Genomic DNA, 22,371 nt, shown 5'->3' on the forward strand with positions numbered 1-22,371 from the left:
TCTTATAGTGCAGCGTGTGCCCTGGCATGTCCGAGCCCTTATAGTGCAGCATGTGCCCTGGCATGTCCGAGGCCTTATAGTGCAGCGTGTGCCCTGGCATGTCCGAGGCCCTTATAATGCACCCAGTGCAGCGTGTGCCCTGGCATGTCCGAGGCCCTTATAATGCACCCAGTGCAGCGTGTGCCCTGGCATGTCCGAGGCCCTTATAGTGCAGCGTGTGCCCTGGCATGTCCGAGCCCTTATAGTGCAGCGTGTGCCCTGGCATGTCCGAGGCCTTATAGTGCAGCGTGTGCCCTGGCATGTCCGAGGCCCTTATAATGCACCCAATGCAGCGTGTGCCCTGGCATGTCCGAGGCCTTATAGTGCAGCGTGTGCCCTGGCATGTCCGAGCCCTTATAATGCACCCAGTGCAGCGTGTGCCCTGGCATGTCCGAGGCCTTATAGTGCAGCGTGTGCCCTGGCATGTCCGAGCCCTTATAATGCACCCAGTGCAGCGTGTGCCCTGGCATGTCCGAGCCCTTATAGTGCAGCGTGTGCCCTGGCATGTCCGAGGCCCTTATAATGCACCCAGTGCAGCGTGTGCCCTGGCATGTCCGAGCCCTTATAGTGCAGCGTGTGCCCTGGCATGTCCGAGGCCTTATAGTGCAGCGTGTGCCCTGGCATGTCCGAGGCCCTTATAATGCACCCAGTGCAGCGTGTGCCCTGGCATGTCCGAGGCTCTTATAATGCACCCAGTGCAGCGTGTGCCCTGGCATGTCCGAGCCCTTATAGTGCAGCGTGTGCCCTGGCATGTCCGAGCCCTTATAGTGCAGCGTGTGCCCTGGCATGTCCGAGGCCTTATAGTGCAGCGTGTGCCCTGGCATGTCCGAGCCCTTATAGTGCAGCGTGTGCCCTGGCATGTCCGAGGCCTTATAATGCACCCAGTGCAACGTGTGCCCTGGCATGTCCGAGGCCCTTATAATGCACCCAGTGCAGCGTGTGCCCTGGCATGTCCGAGGCCCTTATAATGCACCCAGTGCAGCGTGTGCCCTGGCATGTCCGAGGCCTTATAATGCACCCAGTGCAGCGTGTGCCCTGGCATGTCCGAGGCCTTATAATGCACCCAGTGCAGCGTGTGCCCTGGCATGTCCGAGGCCTTATAATGCAACGTGTGCCCTGGCATGTCCGAGGCCTTATAATGCACCCAGTGCAGCGTGTGCCCTGGCATGTCCGAGCCCTTATAGTGCACCCAGTGCAGCGTGTGCCCTGGCATGTCCGAGGCCCTTATAATGCACCCGGTGCAGCGTGTGCCCTGAGATGTCCGACGCCCTTATAATGCACCCGGTGCAGCGTGTGCCCTGGCATGTCCGAGGCCTTATAATGCAGCGTGTGCCCTGGCATGTCCGAGGCCTTATAATGCAGCGTGTGCCCTGGCATGTCCGAGGCCTTATAATGCAGCGTGTGCCCTGGCATGTCCGAGGCCTTATAATGCAACGTGTGCCCTGGAATGTCCGAGGCCTTATAATGCAGCGTGTGCCCTGGCATGTCCGAGGCCTTATAATGCAACGTGTGCCCTGGCATGTCCGAGGCCTTATAATGCAGCGTGTGCCCTGGCATGTCCGAGGCCATATAATGCAACGTGTGCCCTGGCATGTCCGAGGCCTTATAATGCAGCGTGTGCCCTGGCATGTTCGAGGCCTTATAATGCAGCGTGTGCCCTGGCATGTCCGAGGCCTTATAATGCAACGTGTGCCCTGGCATGTCCGAGGCCTTATAATGCAGCGTGTGCCCTGGCATGTCCGAGGCCTTATAATGCAGCGTGTGCCCTGGCATGTCCGAGGCCTTATAATGCAGCGTGTGCCCTGGCATGTCCGAGCCCTTATAATGCAGCGTGTGCCCTGGCATGTCCGAGGCCTTATAATGCAACGTGTGCCCTGGCATGTCCGAGGCCCTTATAATGCACCCAGTGCAGCGTGTGCCCTGGCATGTCCGAGGCCTTATAATGCAGCGTGTGCCCTGGCATGTCCGAGGCCCTTATAATGCACCCAGTGCAGCGTGTGCCCTGGCATGTCCGAGCCCTTATAATGCAGCGTGTGCCCTGGCATGTCCGAGGCCTTATAGTGCACCCAGTGCAGCGTGTGCCCTGGCATGTCCGAGGCCCTTATAATGCACCCGGTGCAGCGTGTGCCCTGGCATGTCCGAGGCCCTTATAATGCACCCGGTGCAGCGTGTGCCCTGGCATGTCCGAGGCCCTTATAATGCACCCGGTGCAGCGTGTGCCCTGGCATGTCCGAGGCCCTTATAATGCACCCGGTGCAGCGTGTGCCCTGGCATGTCCGAGGCCCTTATAATGCACCTGGTGCAGCGTGTGCCCTGGCATGTCCGAGGCCTTATAGTGCAGCGTGTGCCCTGGCATGTCCGAGGCCTTATAATGCAGCGTGTGCCCTGGCATGTCCGAGCCCTTACAATGTACACGGTGCAGCGTGTGCCCTGGCATGTCCGAGGCCTTATAATGCAGCGTGTGCCCTGGCATGTCCGAGGCCCTTATAATGCAGCGTGTGCCCTGGCATGTCCGAGCCCTTATAATGCACCCAGTGCAGCGTGTGCCCTGGTATGTCCGAGGCCCTTATAATGCACCTGGTGCAGCGTGTGCCCTGGCATGTGCGAGGCCCTTATAATGCAGCGTGTGCCCTGGCATGTCCAAGGCCCTTATAATGCACCCGGTGCAGCGTGTGCCCTGGCATGTCCGAGGCCCTTATAATGCACCTGGTGCAGCGTGTGCCCTGGCATGTCCGAGGCCCTTATAATGCAGCGTGTGCCCTGGCATGTCCAAGCCCCATATAATGCACCCGGTGCAGCGTGTGCCCTGGTATATCCGAGGCCCTTATAACATACCTGGGATATCATAGGCATTTGCTCATTTTCCAGGGGATGATCAGACTGACCGCTGAAGCGACCAAATGGCAGTGGAGCCCCGTCCACTTCTGTTTCTTGGGCATGGTGTGATCATTCCAGGAGCGATTTACCTGACCCGGAGGTCTGGTGGTACTCTGGTATTGCCAGACCCATGGTACTGTAAAGGTGAAAGAGCAGCTCCTACAGTAATAATGGGCTGAATTTGTTCAGCATTACATTAGTCCAGGCTGATCCAAGCTCCGTACGCAAGAGTCGTCACAAGACAAAGGCAGTACATACCTAAGCAAAGTTACCGCAGGTTGGTGAGCCTGCACTGGGTCATTCTTTCTTCAATTTCTGTGCTTGACTCGTGACTTTTTGTGTTCCCTACTGTAGAATTAAATCACAAAACGTACCCATCAGAGTGCTTCGTCCTTGCCCTTGCTATGTTTGTGACCCTGACGAACCAGATTCACAAGTGGTCTCACACTTACTTCGGTCTTCCTTGCTGGGTGGTCTTCCTCCAGGATTGGCATATCATTTTACCACGCAAACACCACCGAATCCACCACGTTTCCCCCCACGAGACTTACTTCTGTATCACAACAGGTACTGAACACCTCCTTTCTACGGCACTGACCGACGCGCGAGTGTCCGGACAGAGGCGTGGCAAGACAATGGGGGTGACCACTTCATCTTTTGTTGACTTGCTGTGGCCAAGTGGAATGTTTATAAGGGAGAAAGTATTTAATGAACTCCATGATAATGTAGTACAGGGGTTCTGAACTCCAGTCCTCGGGACCCGTCAACAGGTCAGGTTTTAAAGATCTCCCTGCTTCAGCACAGGTGGCTCAATCAGAGGCTCAGTCTTTGAGTGAGCCTCTGATTGAGCCACCTGTGCTGAAGCAGGGAGATCCTTAAAACCTGACCTGTTGTTGGGTCTTCAGGACTGAAGTTGAGAACAGCTGATGTAGGGATAGTTTACCACTGAATGGCACCAAAGACTTTGATCTTACCAATTAAAGCAGCCGTCCAAGCTGGCTTATATTTTTTTTTTCTCCCCCTTTAATTTGTATATCAATACAATCCACGCAATAAGTAATTAGCCAAGTTCCTGATCGATCCATTTTCCTGTGATCGATCAGTGAAGATTCAGCTTGGGGGATTCACTAAATGGCTGTCAGTGCAGCAGAAGATGACCAAAGATGCAAAGTTCTGTGGGGAAGATCATGTGACCAGGCAGTCACTAGATACAATTGGTGCACTGCTAGAGAGAGGGTGGGGCTCAAAAAGGGGTGTGCCAGAGCCTGTTTCAGAAGAGGAAGGGAGGGATGTGACTTTGTAAATGGTTGCTATAGAAAAAAATGCTTGTTACATTATAATACATTCAAAATGTCATTCAGAGTTGTTTAAAAAAAAAGTCAAAGTATTTTCTCATAGTACAGAACTGATTTATTTAAAAAAAAACACATGTAGGTTACTGCTTGATCTGCAGCTTTAAAACCTAATCGCGATGTACAAACAAAATGTCACAGCTATACACTAAACTCCTACAGTTGCTGGTCACACCAAAATGGGTCATTATGGTTTTGTGTCTTTATACACTAATGCAGTGTTTCCCCAACTCCGGCCCTCTAGTTCCCCTAACAGGCCAGGTCTTAAGAATATCCTCTCATTAGCACAGGTGGCTCAATCGTTTTGACCGACCCACGTGTGTTCAAGCACTGGGCTGTTAGGAGGTCCTTGAGGACTGGAGTTGGGAAACACGACTAATGGATGTGGGGACCTTTTTATCTTTCTGTGCTTAGGTTGGCTGAACTATCCGCTGGAGAAGATGGGGTTCTGGAAACGTTTGGAGGATTTCATCCACGGAGTAACGGGGGAAAAGCCGCGATCTGATGACTTGAAGTGGACTCAAAAAGTGAAATAAAGCAACGCCAGCCTCCCACAATCCTCCTTAACCTGTTGCCAACCTTTAAAAAAAACAACAAAAACAAAAAAAAACCTGAAAACAAAAGCCATCAGCCAAATAAGTAATCGACTTACATGGAATAACTGACTAAGCACAAAGGAACCGTGCTAACACCATAAAAACTGCAATTTAAAAGACTCTCACACTTTACAAAAAAGAGAACTGAGATAGCAGCACAGGAAGCGGTCCTCGTTTTCGTCTGTTTCTATGGATCAACAGCAGCTAACTTTTTTTTTTTTTTTTTTTTGCTGATGTTCTAGGTGACGTCTCACCTTGCTGAGCCTCATGCACCATCGTGTGAGCCAGGGAGGGTTGTACACTAACTTGCACTAAGAAAACACATTGGTGAAATTAATAAGCATTTGTTGTATCAACATTTATCTGCAGCCCTTACAATAGCTGAAGTCCAAGGCAAATATGAAGAACAGAGAGTCCTATTTTATTTTCCTTTTTTAGTTTGGTCACCAGACGCGTGAGAAGGGCTAATTATGCATGTTTGCTTCATATCGACAATGAAAACCAGGCAGATCATGAGTGCATGGTACTAGTGAAGTCATCTGAATGCTGTGCTTCTAACCATAGAATGGCCAATTCCAACATGTCAAACAGGACAGGTAACTTAAACTTCCTGACACATCCATGCTTTATCCTTCTTTATTAACGTGTAACACGGAGTTGGTGTCTTACTGACTGACGTGCGCGGGGCTGTTGGGCCTTATATTGCTGATCTAGTAATGGGTTTGAGAGACTGATTCCATGATGATGGAGTCTCTCCTATTACAAACATTGGATATGCAAAGCAAGCCGTAAGTAAAGAACTAGATGTAAATGCATGGCCACCACCCTCTGTACTATATATCTCCGCCCACAGCTGGAAAATAACAAACACAGACCCAGGCAGTATTTAAGCCATTGTTAATGTGCTTTCTATGGACCTTGAAGAGTAACATCATTTCTTGAATAAGTAATTGGTAGTTAGAGATACTTTTTACATGAGGTAGTCTGTTATCTGTTGTATTTAATATTGTCCTATTGAATAGACAGTGACATTCAGGTGTTGTGAAAGAAATTGGCTGAGGTCCCTGTTCCTATAAAATACACACAACTACAGCAAACCTATAGTTCAATAGCTGTCAGCAATCCTTCCACCCAGCGCGAGTTCTTGGGATAGCAAAGGGATATTGCAACGCAGCTTGCATATGGCTGGGATTTGTCACATATGCTTTTGGTTATGCCAAATAACCCTGCTTTGGCTGTGGATGCATGAGGAGAGGTTGACGAAACGAATGCTAGTTTAATCATTGCTGACCTCCCTTTTGACCTGGGCACTACTAAAGTTGGGTTACCACGACAATATCCAATATTGGCCTTTTGCTAACTGTGCAATGCTATCTGGCTACTTTCTGAGCCTGAACGGCTGTTTCTATTAATGCAAATGAAAGATCCAGGCATGTGATAATATATTGGGACTTTTTGACTCCCAATAAAATCCTGTGACACCCCCCCCCCTCTTCTTCTCTCCCTGTGTTATCATGAGCATCAGCCACATATTATTGTGCACTTAGAATTGATTTAATGGCCTGTTTCTTCCCTTCCACATACAAACTTGCGCGACGGTTACGAACATTAATGGTGTTAGACATATATGCCAATTTTAGGATGCCTTGTACTAACCCGCGTAGCCGGCATTTCAACCCTAAGTTTTACAGAGATACAGGCGACAGAGCACTTTAAGCTTGTAACGGCGTGTTCCGACGTCTTAACTTTAGTGACAAGGCCACTTACTAAGAATTTCCTATTAGCGCAAACGGCAGACAATTATTATTATTTTTTTATTATAACTTTTTTTTTTTTTTTTATGCCACAAAACCGATTAATATCTCCATTTGTTACAATTTGTAAGAGCACCTTTTATATTGCTTAGCACATGCATGGGGTCACTCGCTACAAGAATACAAACCTTCTGTCACTTGTGACTGGCCATTAACGAGCATTAATGGCCAAGTCACATTTGGCGTGTGACCCCTCCCCTCATTACACTATTAAAAGTGACCCTCACTGCCATTTTATTTGTTTTGTTTTCTTGTTGGAAGCTTTTGAGAGGGCACCGGAGCCTGACAATACATGTGAATTACATTTGAGTACTCTAACCTTTCAACAGTATGCCCAAATAAATACGCGGGTTCAGCTATTGTTGGCTAGTAGAACAGTCGCTCGATAACTATGTAGTAACAAAGGAGTGGCAGGGAGTAGTTGTGATGTCTTTTATTGGACCAACAAGTAGTTGATTGGTTGGAAAGCTTGTAACATGTCAGGGTAACCCGATGAAGGACCCTGAGAGGTTGGAAAGCTTGTAACATGTCAGGGTAACACGATGAAGGACCCTGAGAGGTTGGGAAGCTTGTAACATGTCGGGGTAACCCGATGAAGGACCCTGAGAGGTTGGAAAGCTTGTAACATGTCGGGGTAACCCGATGAAGGACCCTGAGAGGTTGGAAAGCTTGTAACATGTCGGGGTAACCCGATGAAGGACCCTGAGAGGTTGGAAAGCTTGTAACATGTCAGGGTAACCCGATGAAGGACCCTGAGAGGTTGGAAAGCTTGTAACATGTCAGGGTAACCCGATGAAGGACCCTGAGAGGTTGGAAAGCTTGTAACATGTCGGGGTAACCCGATGAAGGACCCTGAGAGGTTGGAAAGCTTGTAACATGTCAGGGTAACCCGATGAAGGACCCTGAGAAGTTGGGAAGCTTGTAACATGTCAGGGTAACCCGATGAAGGACCCTGAGAGGTTGGAAAGCTTGTAACATGTCAGTGTAACCCGATGAAGGACCCTGAGAAGTTGGGAAGCTTGTAACATGTCAGGGTAACCCGATGAAGGACCCTGAGAGGTTGGAAGCTTGTAACATGTCAGGGTAACCCGATGAAGGACCCTGAGAAGTTGGGAAGCTTGTAACATGTCACGGTAACCCGATGAAGGACCCTGAGAGGTTGGGAAGCTTGTAACATGTCGGGGTAACCCGATGAAGGACCCTGAGAGGTTGGAAAGCTTGTAACATGTCGGGGTAACCCGATGAAGGACCCTGAGAAGTTGGGAAGCTTGTAACATGTCAGGGTAACCCGATGAAGGACCCTGAGAGGTTGGAAGCTTGTAACATGTCAGGGTAACCCGATGAAGGACCCTGAGAAGTTGGGAAGCTTGTAACATGTCAGGGTAACCCGATGAAGGACCCTGAGAGGTTGGGAAGCTTGTAACATGTCAGGGTAACCCGATGAAGGACCCTGAGAGGTTGGGAAGCTTGTAACATGTCGGGGTAACCCGATGAAGGACCCTGAGAGGTTGGAAAGCTTGTAACCGATCAACTCCTAGGTCCAATAAAAAGGATCATACCCCATACTCTCTCTCCCACCTTTGTGACTACATGGAAGGACCAACACCGCTCCACACCCTTCTTTCCTTACTCCCAGGGGTGTCCAACACGAGTTTTCAAGACCTCTCACCCCCCCCCCCCCCCCCCCCCATCAAAAGTAAAAACAGGTCAGGTTTTCAGGATATCCCTGCTTAAGCACACGTGGCACAATCAATTGAGCCACCTGTGCTAATGCTGGGATATCCTTAACCTGCCCTGTTGGGGTGGTTCTTGAGGATGAGTTGAGCACCACTGTCTTACTGTATAACTAAAAACTTTGAATTAAAGGGAGTTGCACAGATGATAATATATTAATGCCATTTTTAGATGCTGTAATCCATATTGGTCACTAGGCTGTATACTTTGGAAAATATACCTGTATTCAAGAGCTCGTGTATCAAAGCTTCTGTATGAAGTAATATGTTAGAGACGGAGGGCATTTTTAAGGTGCTTGCTTTTTTTCTGTACATGACATAAAGCCTTAAACTATTTTTTTTCTTGTCTAATGGGGAATCATATTTTAAATTTATGTTCTAAATGTGTAAATATATTTATAACAAAAAAAACGACAATACTAACAGTTTGTGAAAATCTGGTGTGGCTGTTTGATTTTATTTATTCTTTTTAAGAACAGAGATGGGCTCTTAAATGGATTTTGTACTAGACCAGTGGTATTTAGCCTGGGTTTCACAGAACAAACTTTGGGGATGGTGGATATTTTAGTCTTCAAGATGCAATTCAAACATTTTTCAGGTGTTTGAAATGTCATTGTGAATTGCGCCTTGAATGTACAGAGATTTGTAACATTGGAAACTGCCCTGAATTGGATTTGCCCAGATGAGCTTACAATCTGTTTTTGGTGTCAGAGGCACAGGGAGATAAATAAAGACTTGACTTACATACTTGCCCAAGGTCACAAGGCTCCCCTAATTCAAACTCTGTCATTGTTATTAGCCAGTACCTTTTACTCCCTGAGCCGGACCTCCCTCATGACCGCTAGAGCATAAGATGTTAAGAAGATGAACATGGTAAAACATTTTAAAAAAATACATTCATTCCAAAATACCCGTTATAGCTTCTACTGTCAGAACACCTGCAGACAGATCAGCTTTGTGCTAAAAAGTGATATTTGTTTATCATCTTGCCTGGTATGGGAATAAAATGGGGCGAGTACCAGTTGTGGGATATATAGAAATACAGTACAGTGTATATATATTACAGATGCAGTCTTGGTTAGTTGCCAGCTGTTGGGGGGGAATATAACCCAAACACTGGGCAAGTCACCGCGGCCAGTGCATAGCAGGCGGTAATGACCCATCCGATTTAGAACAGTGGGGTTCTCTGCATTTGACTCCTGCTGCCTGAATCCTACCGGGCTGCACCTGTCTAAGAGACGAGCACAAAGAGAGACTGAATCAGTCTCTACCTGCGCGCCTCTAACAGACGAGCGCGGGCTTTTATTTTAATAACATTATTGTAGCAGGGTGTCTCCGGAGCTGAATCGCATTGATTTCAGGTCCAGGGACACCCTGCTTCCCATTACAGGCCCCGTTATGGGCTGGAGGGTGACATCCTTTCAGGCGGGAATAAGGGTGTGGGGGTTGGAAGGTGATGCAACAGCCCCCCTTTCTGCCTGATATAACCCCCCTGGGGACTCGGTGCGTCTAGCGGAGCACTCCCCCGCAACGCTGTGAGCGGAAACCTCAACGCCTGACAGCGCACACCTGTGTGTGCGGGGAAGGCCCCTCCTGCCGGTCACCGCCTCACACAGGGAGACACCGCTGGGGGACCCGAGCCCTCCCGCCTGCTATCCAGAGGCCTGCTCCCTTCCTGTCTCCCAGTTCACCTGAGCCCGTGGTCACCGCCATCTTGTGTCGCTGTGGTCCAGAGCCAGCCACGCTGATGTCCCAAAACGCGGGAATGGTGGGCGGGAATGGCTGAAACGACAGAATTAGAGACTGCATCAACATACCTGTAGCCCAACCAAAAAAATTAATAGAAATGCATAATGTATTACTTATTTATACAAAACGTAGCGCAAGCTGATTAAAGAAGTGAGGGCTCGGGCTGTATATTATGTAAATTAATTTAAATAATTGTAGTCCTAGTACAACTTTGTTGGTTTCTCTCAACAAAAGAGACTGGCAAGTAAATGAAGGATTATACCCAATCAAACTTAATCCAGGAATAAAACATGGCACGGGGCCCTTTTAATAAGCCGAGTTGTGATTAACACTTCATTTCTTGGGTCCCTACTCAGTATGCTTTGAAGTCCTTAAGCTCACAACACCAGCACTTAACCGTCCATGCAGTTACATGTACTATAGCACCTCATTTCCCCCCTCTCAGTGCAGACAGAAATAAGGGAGGCAGTGAGGTTGACACCCCCCCCCCCCCCCCCCGTCCCTCTCCTCTGAAGGAAATGGGGTGTTTTGGTCATTATGACTAATTGTGTCATTTTAGCCAGTTGGTTACTAGGAGACTTCTGGAAAGCGAGAGAAGGACAGGAGCAGTGGGATTGTGCCGGACCGGAGCAGTGGGATTGTGCCGGACCGGAGCAGTGGGATTGTGCCGGACCGGAGCAGTGGGATTGTGCCGGACCGGAGTAGTGGGATTGTGGCTTCTCGGATTAACAATGCACCTGGTTCCATTGCTAATAAAACCATGTGCGGAGCACAAAACCTCTAATGGGGTAGTGGGCAACTCCAGTCCACAAGGGCAGGTTTTAAGGATATCCCTTCTTCAGCACAGGTGGCTCGGTCTTTGAAGCAGGGATACCCGTCACCTGATCTGTGGGTGACCCTTGAGGAATGGAGTTGCCTATCCCTGCTCCAATGCCAAACGCTGAGCCAGTGGAGCGAATGACTAGCAACAGCTTAACCTTCCCCTGGTGGGAGGAACCACATCCAGTTAGTTGTAGCGACCCGCAGTGGTAAAGGGAGTATATAACAAAAAGCCAGTGTGCTTCACACGGTTAATAGACTGGACATGATCTGAATAACTTTGTGGTGTGTGGTACCCCCTTCTGGAGTATGTAGGTATAACAGGGTTCTCCAAATCGTTCTCCAAAAGGGCCAGAGCAGAAATGACTTGGGAGTAGAAATGCAATGTCATTTTAGATACATTTAAAGACTATATTTCCAAATGTTGCAATAATTTGTAACATCTGGGTGACGGGCTGCAATGGGATGCCTTTGCTGCCCTCCACTTTGGTATAACCACCCCCCCCCCCCCCCCCATAATTACCTTCTTGGGCCTCCTGTGATGACCGTCTGTAAGGTTGAGCTCTCTTCCCCCCACTTTGGTACAGCCCCACTCAATCATCTCCTCGGACCCCCTGCGACCGTCCGGTTGGTGGTAATGGATTGTACTGGGAGGTCCCCACAGCCCCCCACTTCTGTACACCCGTCAGTCACCCTTCCCCGGTCCCCAGTGTGCGTCAGTACCTGGACTGGTTCAGCGGGTTCCTGAGCGGTCTTATATTGGGTAACCATCTTTCCAAGATCATTACCTAGCAACACAGCAGGAATATCATCAATTATTCCCACCTCCCGCACACCCTGCCCAGTTCTACTATTCAAATATACCTTTTATCACTGGCAAAACATGGCAGCCTCCTGTTGCCACCCCATATGCAAAGTCCTTCCAGGAATTACTTTCTCAGGTCCCAGCACCCCTGGCTGCACCAGGGTAAGTTTCGCAGGAGACCCTCAGTCCGTAGGTGAGTTTCTGATCCACCATAACTGGTTGAAAGTGGGCCCTCCTGTTTTCCTGCCCCACATACAGTAGGCACCTGGGCATGCTCCTGAGGGGCGTTCCCTTCCAGAGGCAGTTGCAGGCTTCCTTTCTGGACACGCATTGCGGCTATGCCCCATCTGTTTGCAGGAAAAACACTGACGTGTATCCCCCTCTCCCGGAGGACATTCCTTCTTTTTGTGTAGCTTTGCAATCGATTGCCTCATATTTAGTAGGGGCTTGCTGAGACCCTTTGGACCTTGCTCTGTTCTTATCATATATATATTTCCCTTATGTGCACCGTACCCCCACCATAAATTACCCTTGTGTTCATATAAGGTGGAGTGAGTAGGTATTTTGGGTTTAAGTATTATTTGAAGAGACAGGAAAAAGAAGGAATGGGTTCGTAACCAAATAAAAGTCAGTGACATTATCACAAGGGGAAGAAATTAAAATTGCGATTGGCCGGTCATATCATCAGAAGAAATGGCCATCGTTAGACAAAGATGGTACTCGACTGGATTCCAAGAGATTAAGACGACGACCAAAAGTAAGATGGGAGGATGAGAATCAGAAAATGTGTTAAAGCGACGTGGAGAACAGAGGCTGCAACCGCAGTACCTGGGAGATATTTGGGGAGGCCTTCATCCAGCAGGGGTGAGACAAGGGATGTGTGTGTAACACACATACACACAAAAAATCGAATGGTAACTCAATTAGGGTTGCCAGCTGTGCAGTATTGAACCAGACTCCCCTGTATTTGGACACTGTCCAGTAAACAATGAGAGGTAATACTGGACATGTATGCAGTGGTGGGATTCAGAAATGTTAGCAACCTGTTCTCTATTTCTCCCTGCCCCCTCACATCTCTCCCTGCCAACCCTGGCATCTCTCCCAGCCCCCCTCACATATCCAGCCCCCCTCACATCTCCCCCAGCCCCCTCACATCTCTCCCAGCCCCCCTCACATCTCCCCCAGCCCCCCTCACATCTCTCCCAGCCCCCCTCACATCTCCCCCAGCCCCTCTCACATCTCTCCCAGCCCCCCTTACATCTTCCCCCGCCCCTCTCACATCTCTCCCAGCCACCCTCATATCTCTCCCAGCCCCTCTCACATCTCTCCCAGCCCCCTCACATCTCACCCAGCCCCCCTCACATCTCTCCCAGCCACCCTCACATCTCCAGCCCCCTCACATCTCTCCCAGCCCCCCTCATATCTCCCCCAGCCACCCTCACATCTCCAGCCCCCTCACATCTTCCCCAGCTCCCCTCACATCTCTCCCAGCCCCCCTTACATCTTCCCCCGCCCCTCTCACATCTCTCCCAGCCACCCTCATATCTCTCCCAGCCCCTCTCACATCTCTCCCAGCCCCCTCACATCTCACCCAGCCCCCCTCACATCTCTCCCAGCCACCCTCACATCTCCAGCCCCCTCACATCTCTCCCAGCCCCCCTCATATCTCCCCCAGCCACCCTCACATCTCCAGCCCCCTCACATCTTCCCCAGCTCCCCTCACATCTCTCCCAGCCCCCCTTACATCTTCCCCAGCCCCTCTCACATCTCTCGCAGCCCCCCTTACATCTTCCCCAGCCCCTCTCACATCTCTCCCAGCCCCCTCACATCTCTCCCAGCCCCCCTCACATCTCTCCCAGCCCCCTCACATCTCCAGCCCCCCTCACATCTCCCCCAGCCCCTCTCACATCTCTCCCAGCCCCCCTCACATCTCCCCCAGCCCCCCTCACATCTCCCCCAGCCCCTCTCACATCTCTCCCAGCCCCCCTTACATCTCCCCCAGCCCCCTCACATCTCCCCCAGCCACCCTTACATCTCCCCCAGCCCCCTCACATCTCCCCCAGCCACCCTTACATCTCCCCCAGCCCCCTCACATCTCCCCCAGCCACCCTTACATCTTCCCCAGCCCCCCTCACATCTCTCCCAGCCCCCCTCACATCTCTCCCAGCCCCCCTTACATCTTCCCCAGCCCCCCTCACATTTCCCCCAGCCACCCTCACATCTCCAGCCCCCCTCACATCTTCCCCAGCCCCCCTCACATCTCTCCCAGCCCCCCTTACATCTTCCCCAGCCCCTCTCACATCTCTCCCAGCCACCCTCACATCTCCAGCCCCCCTCACATCTTCCCCAGCCCCCCTCACATCTCTCCCAGCCCCCCTTACATCTTCCTCAGCCCCTCTCACATCTCTCCCAGCCCCTCTCACATCTCTCCCAGCCCCCCTTACATCTTCCCCAGCCCCTCTCACATCTCTCCCAGTCCGTCCGTCCCCCCCTCCTCCATGCTTACCTGGGTGGTCACGCACTGGGAGGACTCCCCCGGCTTAAATAATTAACTGGTAGTATAATCTCTTGAGTCAGAGCAGGAGCAGCACGAGGTGAGGAGCGCTCTATAAAAGCAGACACAGGAAGTTCCGGGTCAGCTTGCTAGATGGCGCACCTCCCTTATAGTCTGCTCTGACTCTCACTCAAGTGATTCTACTACCGGCTAATACTTTTAAGCCCGCCACCGCATACCATCTCCCACCACCTGTTAAGCACCGGTCCGGCAAACTTCGGAAATCCTAGGAACAGGTTTGCACGAACCGGTGCGAACCGGCTGAATCCCACCACTGCATGTATGTGCCCGGTATTATCTCTCTGGACATAGTGACCTGACCGGCTTGGGGGGCAGCAGGATTTCCCCTGAGCAGGGAGAGATCAGGGCTGTTGTTAGCTGGGCAGCTTCCTCCATCCTGATTGGCTGTTGCTGGGTAATGCAGCCAGGGTTGCCACCTTCTATTTAAGGCAAACCGGAGACTTTGCAATTACATTTTTTTCCATGTATTTATTTTATTTATGTATTTGTTTCTATTACCTTTAGCTGCAGTGCCGCCGCTGCGACATCTCCCAGCATCTTCCCCTGCAAAGTCCGGTCAGCATGGCTTAGTGACATCAAAGGGAGAGCCTTGCCATGACAATGTGATGTCACGGCGTCATGTTGCCATGACAGCGGGCAGCCTTATGGCGCTGAGGCATCACATGACGCCCGTTGTCATTGCAACGTGACGCCATGTAGCATCCCGTTGTCATGGCAATGCGGCGCCATGTGACGTGGTGGAGCCATGTTGACAGGATTTGCAGGGGGAGATGCTGATGGCCGAAACCCATAGTCTCCGGGTCAAAACCGGAGTAGTGGCAACCCTGAATGCAGCCAATCAGGAGGAGATGGTAGGAGCCCTGTGGGTAGGGCCAAGTAGAGGAGGAAACAGCACGGAGTGGAGAGAAAGGTGGATGTTTGTGTCGCACTTTTTGGAGATGCCACCCGACAACCCTATTCTCAATGTATTATTTCTTGGTAAAGCATTTGATAGATAGATTTTATCTAAATCAGGGTTGCCATCTTCAACAGAAGGCCAACCCGGAGAAAATAAAAAATTCCCTTACTTGGTGGCGTTTCCTGGCATCCCGCTGCAGTGAACATGGCTGCACAGCGTCGAATGACGCAACGCGGCCTCCCTTTGCTTTGGCAACGCGCAGCCATGAGCACTGCAGTTGAAGGGGGAATAGCAGAAGAATGCCGGAGACGCCACCACAACAAGCCGCACCCCGATGCCACCCGGAGATTGACGGACTAAATCTGTACCCAGAGGTAAATGCCCGAAACCCGAAGTCTCCAGGTCAAACCCGGAGAGGTGGCAACCCTTACTATCCATCCATCCATCCATCCATCCATCCATCTATCTAGCTGCAGACTAAGGCCTGTAATATAGTGGGCGCGCGCGGCAGTTATAGGTGGCTGTGCTTAGCCAGCCATTGTAAGCGTGGAGCTGGGCGATAGTGGGGGAGACTCAAAAAGTAAGTATTTGCGCCGCTGCAGTATGTGTGTGTGTGTGTGTGTGTACAATGTTAATAAATATTTTATTCTTATTACCGTATCTTTATTTTTTTTAATTTTAAAAATATATACTCACTCTCTCGCTCTCTAACTCTCTCGCTCTCTAACTCTCTCGCTCTCTAATTCTCTCTCTCTAACTCTCTCTCTCTAACTCTCTCTCTCTAACTCTCTCTCTCTCTCTAACTCTCTCTCTCTAACTCTCCCTCTCTAACTCTCTCTCTCTCTAACTGTAACTCTCTCTAACTCTCTCTCTCTAACTGTAACTCTCTCTCTAAATCTCTCTCTAACTCTTTCTCTCTCTCTCTCTCTAACTCTCTCTCTCACTCTCTCTCTAACTCTCTCTTTCTCTAACTCTCTAACTCTCTCTTTCTCTAACTCTCTCTCTCTAACTCTCTCTCTCTAACTCTCTCTCTCTAACTCTCTCTCTCTAACTCTCTCTCTCTCTCTCTCTCTCTCTCTCTCTCTCTCTCTAACTGTAACTCTCTCTAACTCTCTCTCTAACTCCCTCACCCCTCCCCCCCACTGCAAACCTGTCGCTCCCGGCAGCAGGGACCACCATACACACAAAAAGTGCGTCACGTGCACGTGCGTTCGCACAGTCGCGCGTGTCCGCACCTACTATAGAACAAGCCTAAGGCTGCGGTCCCAGTGATCACTGTGACACGGGGGGCGGCGCGTGCACAGCGCTACCCGCGAACTTTAGGGAGAGAGGGAAATTGCGATGGGAGGGGGGCGTGGTCATGACATTACGCGGCTGGTTCGCCCTCATTGGGTGAACCGCCGGCAGGGGCGTGGCCACGCCTCCGTCGCCAGTTCTGAACTCAATTCCATTGAGTTAAAAAAACTGTGAGTACAGCGCGGCTGCACCTTCAGCGGGAAGGTGAGTACTGGGCCCAGCCCCATTGAGGGGCGGTGCTTACACGCACAGCGCACGCCGAGCTGTGCGCTGTAGCAGTGACTGGGACGCAGCCTAAGGGCTGTTAGATCGTGGCTGCGGGCGCGGCACTTATAATTGGCTGTGGCTAGTCAGCCTTTCTATAATAGGGACGCGCGCGCACGGTAGTGACCGTTAAGCCGTCCGACAGAGGAGAAGATAGGGAAAATAATCTGTGTGTGTGTGTGTGTGTGTGTGTGTGTGTGTGTGTGTGTGTGTGTGTGTGTGTGTGTGTGTGTGTGTGTGTGTGTGTGTGTGTGTGTGTCAAAGTTGCACAATAAAAATTATTTTTATTCAACATGTTTTTTTTCATTTAAAAAATATTATTTAATAAATTATTAACTCACACAATCTACTCACACAATCTATACACACACATACACACACAATCTATACACACATATACACACATACACACACAATCTATACACACATACACACACAATCTATACACACATATACACACATACACACACAATCTATACACACACATACACACACAATCTATACACACATATACACACACACAATCTATACACACATACACACACAATCTATACACACATAATCTATACACACATACACACACAATCTATACACACATAATCTATACACACATATACACACACACAAACGTACAAACAGTGCCTTCCAACCCTGTCGCTAACAGCACACACAAAAAGTGTGCGTCACGTGCACGCGCGTTCGTACAGGCGCGCGCACAATATATTACGGGCCTATTAAGGGACATTATTCCCTGACCAAAGATGGCCTCGCGCTTCTCCACGCCCTGTGGCGTCAGTAAAGCAAGTAAGATCGCGCGCCCGCAGGCCCCGCCCACCGCCGGCGCCGTTCCCGCGTTTCGTTACGTCACCGAGAGGCCGGCTCCGGACGACAGCGACGCAAGATGGCGGCGACCACGGGCTTAGGTGAGCGGGCAGGAAGCGGGCCTCGGGGCAGCAGACGGGAGGGCTCGGGTCCGGTTCCCCCGGCGGGGTCTCCCTCTGTGAGGCGGTGACTGGCGGGAGGGGCCTTCCCCGCACACACGGATGTGTGCTGCCAGGCGCGGCGGCTTCCGCTCTCAAACAGCGCCGCAAACACAGGGAGGCGGGGGAGTCCCCCGCTACCAGCACCGTCACCCTCACCCCACCGTCACCCTCACCTCCCCCCGCCCCACCGTCACCCTCACCTCCCCCCCCCCACCGTCACCCTCACCTCCCCCCCCCACCAGCATCGTCACCCTCAACTCCCCCCCCCCCCACCAGCATCGTCACCCTCAACTCCCCCCCCCCACCAGCACCGTCACCCTCACCTCCCCCCCCCACCAGCACCGTCACCCTCACCTCCCACCGTCACCCTCACCTCCCCCCCCCCACCGTCACCCTCACCTCCCCCCCCCACCGTCACCCTCACCTCCCCCCCCCACCGTCACCCTCACCTCCCCCCCCCACCGTCACCCTCACCTCCCCCCCCCACCGTCACCCTCACCTCCCCCCCACCGTCACCCTCACCTCCCCCCCACCGTCACCCTCACCTCCCCCCCCACCGTCACCCTCCCACCCCACCGTCACCCTCACCTCCCCCCCCCACCGTCACCCTCACCTCCCCCCCCCACCGTCACCCTCACCTCCCCCCCCACCGTCACCCTCACCTCCCCCCCCACCGTCACCCTCACCTCCCCCCCCACCGTCACCCTCACCTCCCCCCCCACCGTCACCCTCACCTCCCCCCCCACCGTCACCCTCACCTCCCCCCCCACCGTCACCCTCACCTCCCCCCCCACCGTCACCCTCACCGTCACCCTCACCTCCCCCCCCACCGTCACCCTCACCTCCCCCCCCACCGTCACCCTCACCCCCCCCCCCGCCGTCACCCTCACCTCCCCCCCCACCGTCACCCTCACCTCCCCCCCCACCGTCACCCTCACCTCCCCCCCCACCGTCACCCTCACCTCCCCCCCCCACCGTCACCCTCACCTCCCCCCCCACCGTCACCCTCACCTCCCCCCCCACCGTCACCCTCACCTCCCCCCCCCACCGTCACCCTCACCTCCCCCCCCCACCGTCACCCTCACCTCCCCCCCCCACCGTCACCCTCACCTCCCCCCCCACCGTCACCCTCACCTCCCCCCCCACCGTCACCCTCACCTCCCCCCCCACCGTCACCCTCACCTCCCCCCCCACCGTCACCCTCACCTCCCCCCCACCGTCACCCTCACCTCCCCCCCCACCGTCACCCTCACCTCCCCCCCCACCGTCACCCTCACCTCCCCCCCCACCGTCACCCTCACCTCCCCCCCCCACCGTCACCCTCACCTCCCCCCCCACCGTCACCCTCACCTCCCCCCCCACCGTCACCCTCACCTCCCCCCCCACCGTCACCCTCACCTCCCCCCCCACCGTCACCCTCACCTCCCCCCCCCACCGTCACCCTCCCCCCCACCGTCACCCTCCCCCCCCCCGCCGTCACCCTCCCCCCCCCCACCGTCACCCTCCCCCCCCCACCGTCACCCTCCCCCCCCCACCGTCACCTTCCCCCCCCCACCGTCACTCTCCCCCCCCCCACCGTCACCCTCCCCCCCCCACCGTCACCCTCCCCCCCCCACCGTCACCCTCACCTCCCCCCCCCACCGTCACCCTCACCTCCCCCCCCCACAGTCACCCTCACCTCCGTCACCCTCACTTCCGTCACCGTCACCCTCACCTCCCCCCACCGTCACCCTCACCTCCGTCACCGTCACCCTCACCTCCCCCCCCACCACCGTCACCCTCGCCCTCCCCCCCACCACCGTCACCCTTGCCCTCCCCCCCACCACCGTCACCCTTGCCCTCCCCCCCACCACCCTCACCCTTGCCCTCCCCCCACCACCACCCTCACCCTTGCCCTTCCCCCACCACCACCCTCACCCTTGCCCTCCCCCCCACCACCACCCTCACCCTTGCCCTCCCCCCACCACCACCCTCACCCTCCCCCCCACCACCACCCTCACCACCACCCTCACCACCACCCTCACCACCACCCTCCCCCCCACCACCACCCTCACCCTTGCCCTCCCCCCCACCACCACCCTCACACTTGCCCTCCCCCCACCACCACCCGTCACGTTAATGGGATTTGTTGACCTGGTTAGGGATGTGATGTCACAGAATACAAATTAGCGTCCCCCTTATAAAAAAGATAAATGTCACCTCGGGTGGGTATTTGACCATTCAGACACTCCATTTTTAGTTCAGATTATTCAGCTATTTTGCCACCTGACCATCTTATCATTGTGAACTATTTATCTTGGTGTAACACCAACCATGTATTTTTCCTATGTTGTTAACCATTCAGCTTAATACAAGCTCCAGTGTTTGTTCTCGTCAGGTTCGGTATTGAGATAACCAGAAAAAGATATTGTTGAATGACATACTATGACATGCTCGGGTTGTGCGATGGTACGGTGAACGGGCTGCTCTGCAGTCTGCTTTCCTCTTGCGGATTAGATCAGGCTTCTGGAAACATGCAGATACTTTCAGTATACGTGCGGAAGTATCCCTGTCACCGTGGTTTGTTTGGTATGAAAGAACTATAGTGATTGTTACTTTTACTTCTATTTCCTGATAGTTGTTTTTTTTTCTTGTTTTTCATATCGGTTTCTCCTTAGTACAGTGTTTTTCAACCAGGGTTCGTAGGAACCTTTGGGTTCCCCGGGCATCCCTAAAGGGTTCCCTGTAATTTTCTGGTCATTTGAAAATTGTATCAAATACACAGAATCAAATCAAAGAATCTGATCTCAGCCGCGCTATTAGAGAGGGCTGGGGGTTCCTCAGAATTTCACATAGGGCTCCTTAACCAAAAAAAGTTGGAAACCACTGCCTCAGTAGTTCTGCAGCAAGGTACCAGATCTCTCCTGGGTAAAACTGTGAAAATGGGAATTGTGGAGAAATAGTGAAAAGGAAAGCAAGATTTACAGTATATACAAATGCTTTCAAAGAAATGGACTAGCAACCTTTGAATGACAAAAAACTACTGGTTATTATAGCATTTTTTAAAAATATATATGTATATACAGTATGTTATGTTAAAGTGTAAACTGCAAAGATCAGCAGCTCAAGGTGTATTGCCTGCTTTTGGAGTAAAGGTTTTGACGCCCTTTAAAATAAGAACTGTGCATTTCTCCTACTTTTCAGGTACCGCAGAGAATCGTGCTAAAATGCCCTCTGTCCCCGGCGGCCCCCCTCTGTCCCCGGCCCCCTCTGTCCCTGCTTCCCTCCTATGTAGAGAAAGTTCTAACAGTTTGTTTCTATTTGTCATCAGAGAAGCCTAGCAATTAGTTTATAGCAGGGGAGGCCAACTCCAGTCCTCAAGGGCCACCAACAGGTCAGTTTTTTTGGATATAGTGCTTCAATCAGTGGCTCGGTCTTTGAGCCAACTGTGCTGACGCAGGGATACCCTGAAAACCTGACCTGTTGGTTACCCTTAAGGACTGGAGTTGGCCGCCCCTGGTTTTGAAGAGCATTTTTAGAGAGGTTAGGTTCCACTGGGATCATTTTAATAAATCCAAGTAAGAGTAGTGTTGGGGGCTGTAAATCATACATTTTCTTGCTTTCTTCCTAGCCATTTTCAAAGGCAGTACGTCCTCCTGTGATTTACTTACTGCATTCATTTTTTCCCCCCTAGTTCATGTTGTATTAAGAAGCATTCATTATTCTAAGAGATAAAAACACATCCTGTTATCACTTTGCTGGCATGTTGAAATCATCTCTGCAAAGCTTATAGGGAGGGAGGCCAATACTGATTACAAAAGTAAGACCTGTGTAAGTATTTTTAAGTCATTTATTTTATTTTTTAAATTGTTTCCATGGTAAGCAAATGTATATAGAGGAGCGGCTCAGTGACTAAAGACCCGGACTGTAAACCATGGCGCAGAGTTTTGAACCTGGTTCAATTCCCGGTGTCGGCTCCTTGTGACATTGGGCACGTCACTTTATCTCCCTGTGCCTCAGGCACAAAAAACATAAGATTGTAAGCTCACCTGGGCAGGGTCTGTCTGTAACATTCCTATGTGCTGCGTACCGCGCGCTGTACTGTAATTGTGTTGCACTTTGAGTCCTGTTGGGAGAAAAACACTATATGGAATAAAGTTATTATTATTTGTAGAGCCTGGTATCTTGATGTATATTGTCTTGTTGTAGCCTAACTTCTATACTGATAATTTCATGTTTTTTAACTAAACATATTACATTGAGTACATTTTTAAAAGACATTTACTTTATAAAATACATCACCATATTGCATTGCTTAGCATCCACAGGGAATAAAAACACCAATGTTCTTGCAGTAAGAAACACGTTTTGATTATTTGATAGAAGGTTTTTCATTGCTTTGTGGTAAGTTTATACTTTGAGGAGCTCCTCCTGAGGCGGTATTTTTTCAAGAGGGGTTCCTAGGAACTCTTGCGTTCGTTCCCCGGGCATCCCTAAAGGGTTCCCTTCAATTTTCAGGTCATTTAAAAATTATACCCAATTCTGAAGAAAATACAATACATCTGATCTCAGAGGCGCTATTAGAGAGGGTT

The 22,371-nt window shown here is 51.5% G+C and overlaps 1 protein-coding gene across 4 annotated transcripts in view; it reads left to right on the plus strand.

The window, feature by feature from the left end:
- Positions 1–22,371, plus strand: part of UBE2V1 (ubiquitin conjugating enzyme E2 V1) — a 62,541-nt gene that overhangs the window by 25,203 nt on the left and 14,967 nt on the right. The window contains exons 5-6 of one of the 4 annotated variants that reach the window (XM_075571260.1): positions 3,271–3,483; positions 4,683–8,762. In XM_075571260.1, coding sequence (XP_075427375.1) covers positions 3,271–3,483; positions 4,683–4,804 — 335 coding nt within the window. In that variant the 3' untranslated portion in view covers positions 4,805–8,762. Of the gene's footprint in view, positions 1–3,270; positions 3,484–4,682; positions 8,763–17,607; positions 17,741–21,473; positions 21,611–22,371 lie in introns of those variants that run through there. The other 3 variants (XM_075571263.1, XM_075571264.1, XM_075571262.1) reach the window with 3 other exon arrangements.

The sequence above is a fragment of the Ascaphus truei genome, chromosome 15, assembly GCF_040206685.1.
Source record: "Ascaphus truei isolate aAscTru1 chromosome 15, aAscTru1.hap1, whole genome shotgun sequence".
Classification (NCBI taxonomy): domain Eukaryota; kingdom Metazoa; phylum Chordata; class Amphibia; order Anura; family Ascaphidae; genus Ascaphus; species Ascaphus truei.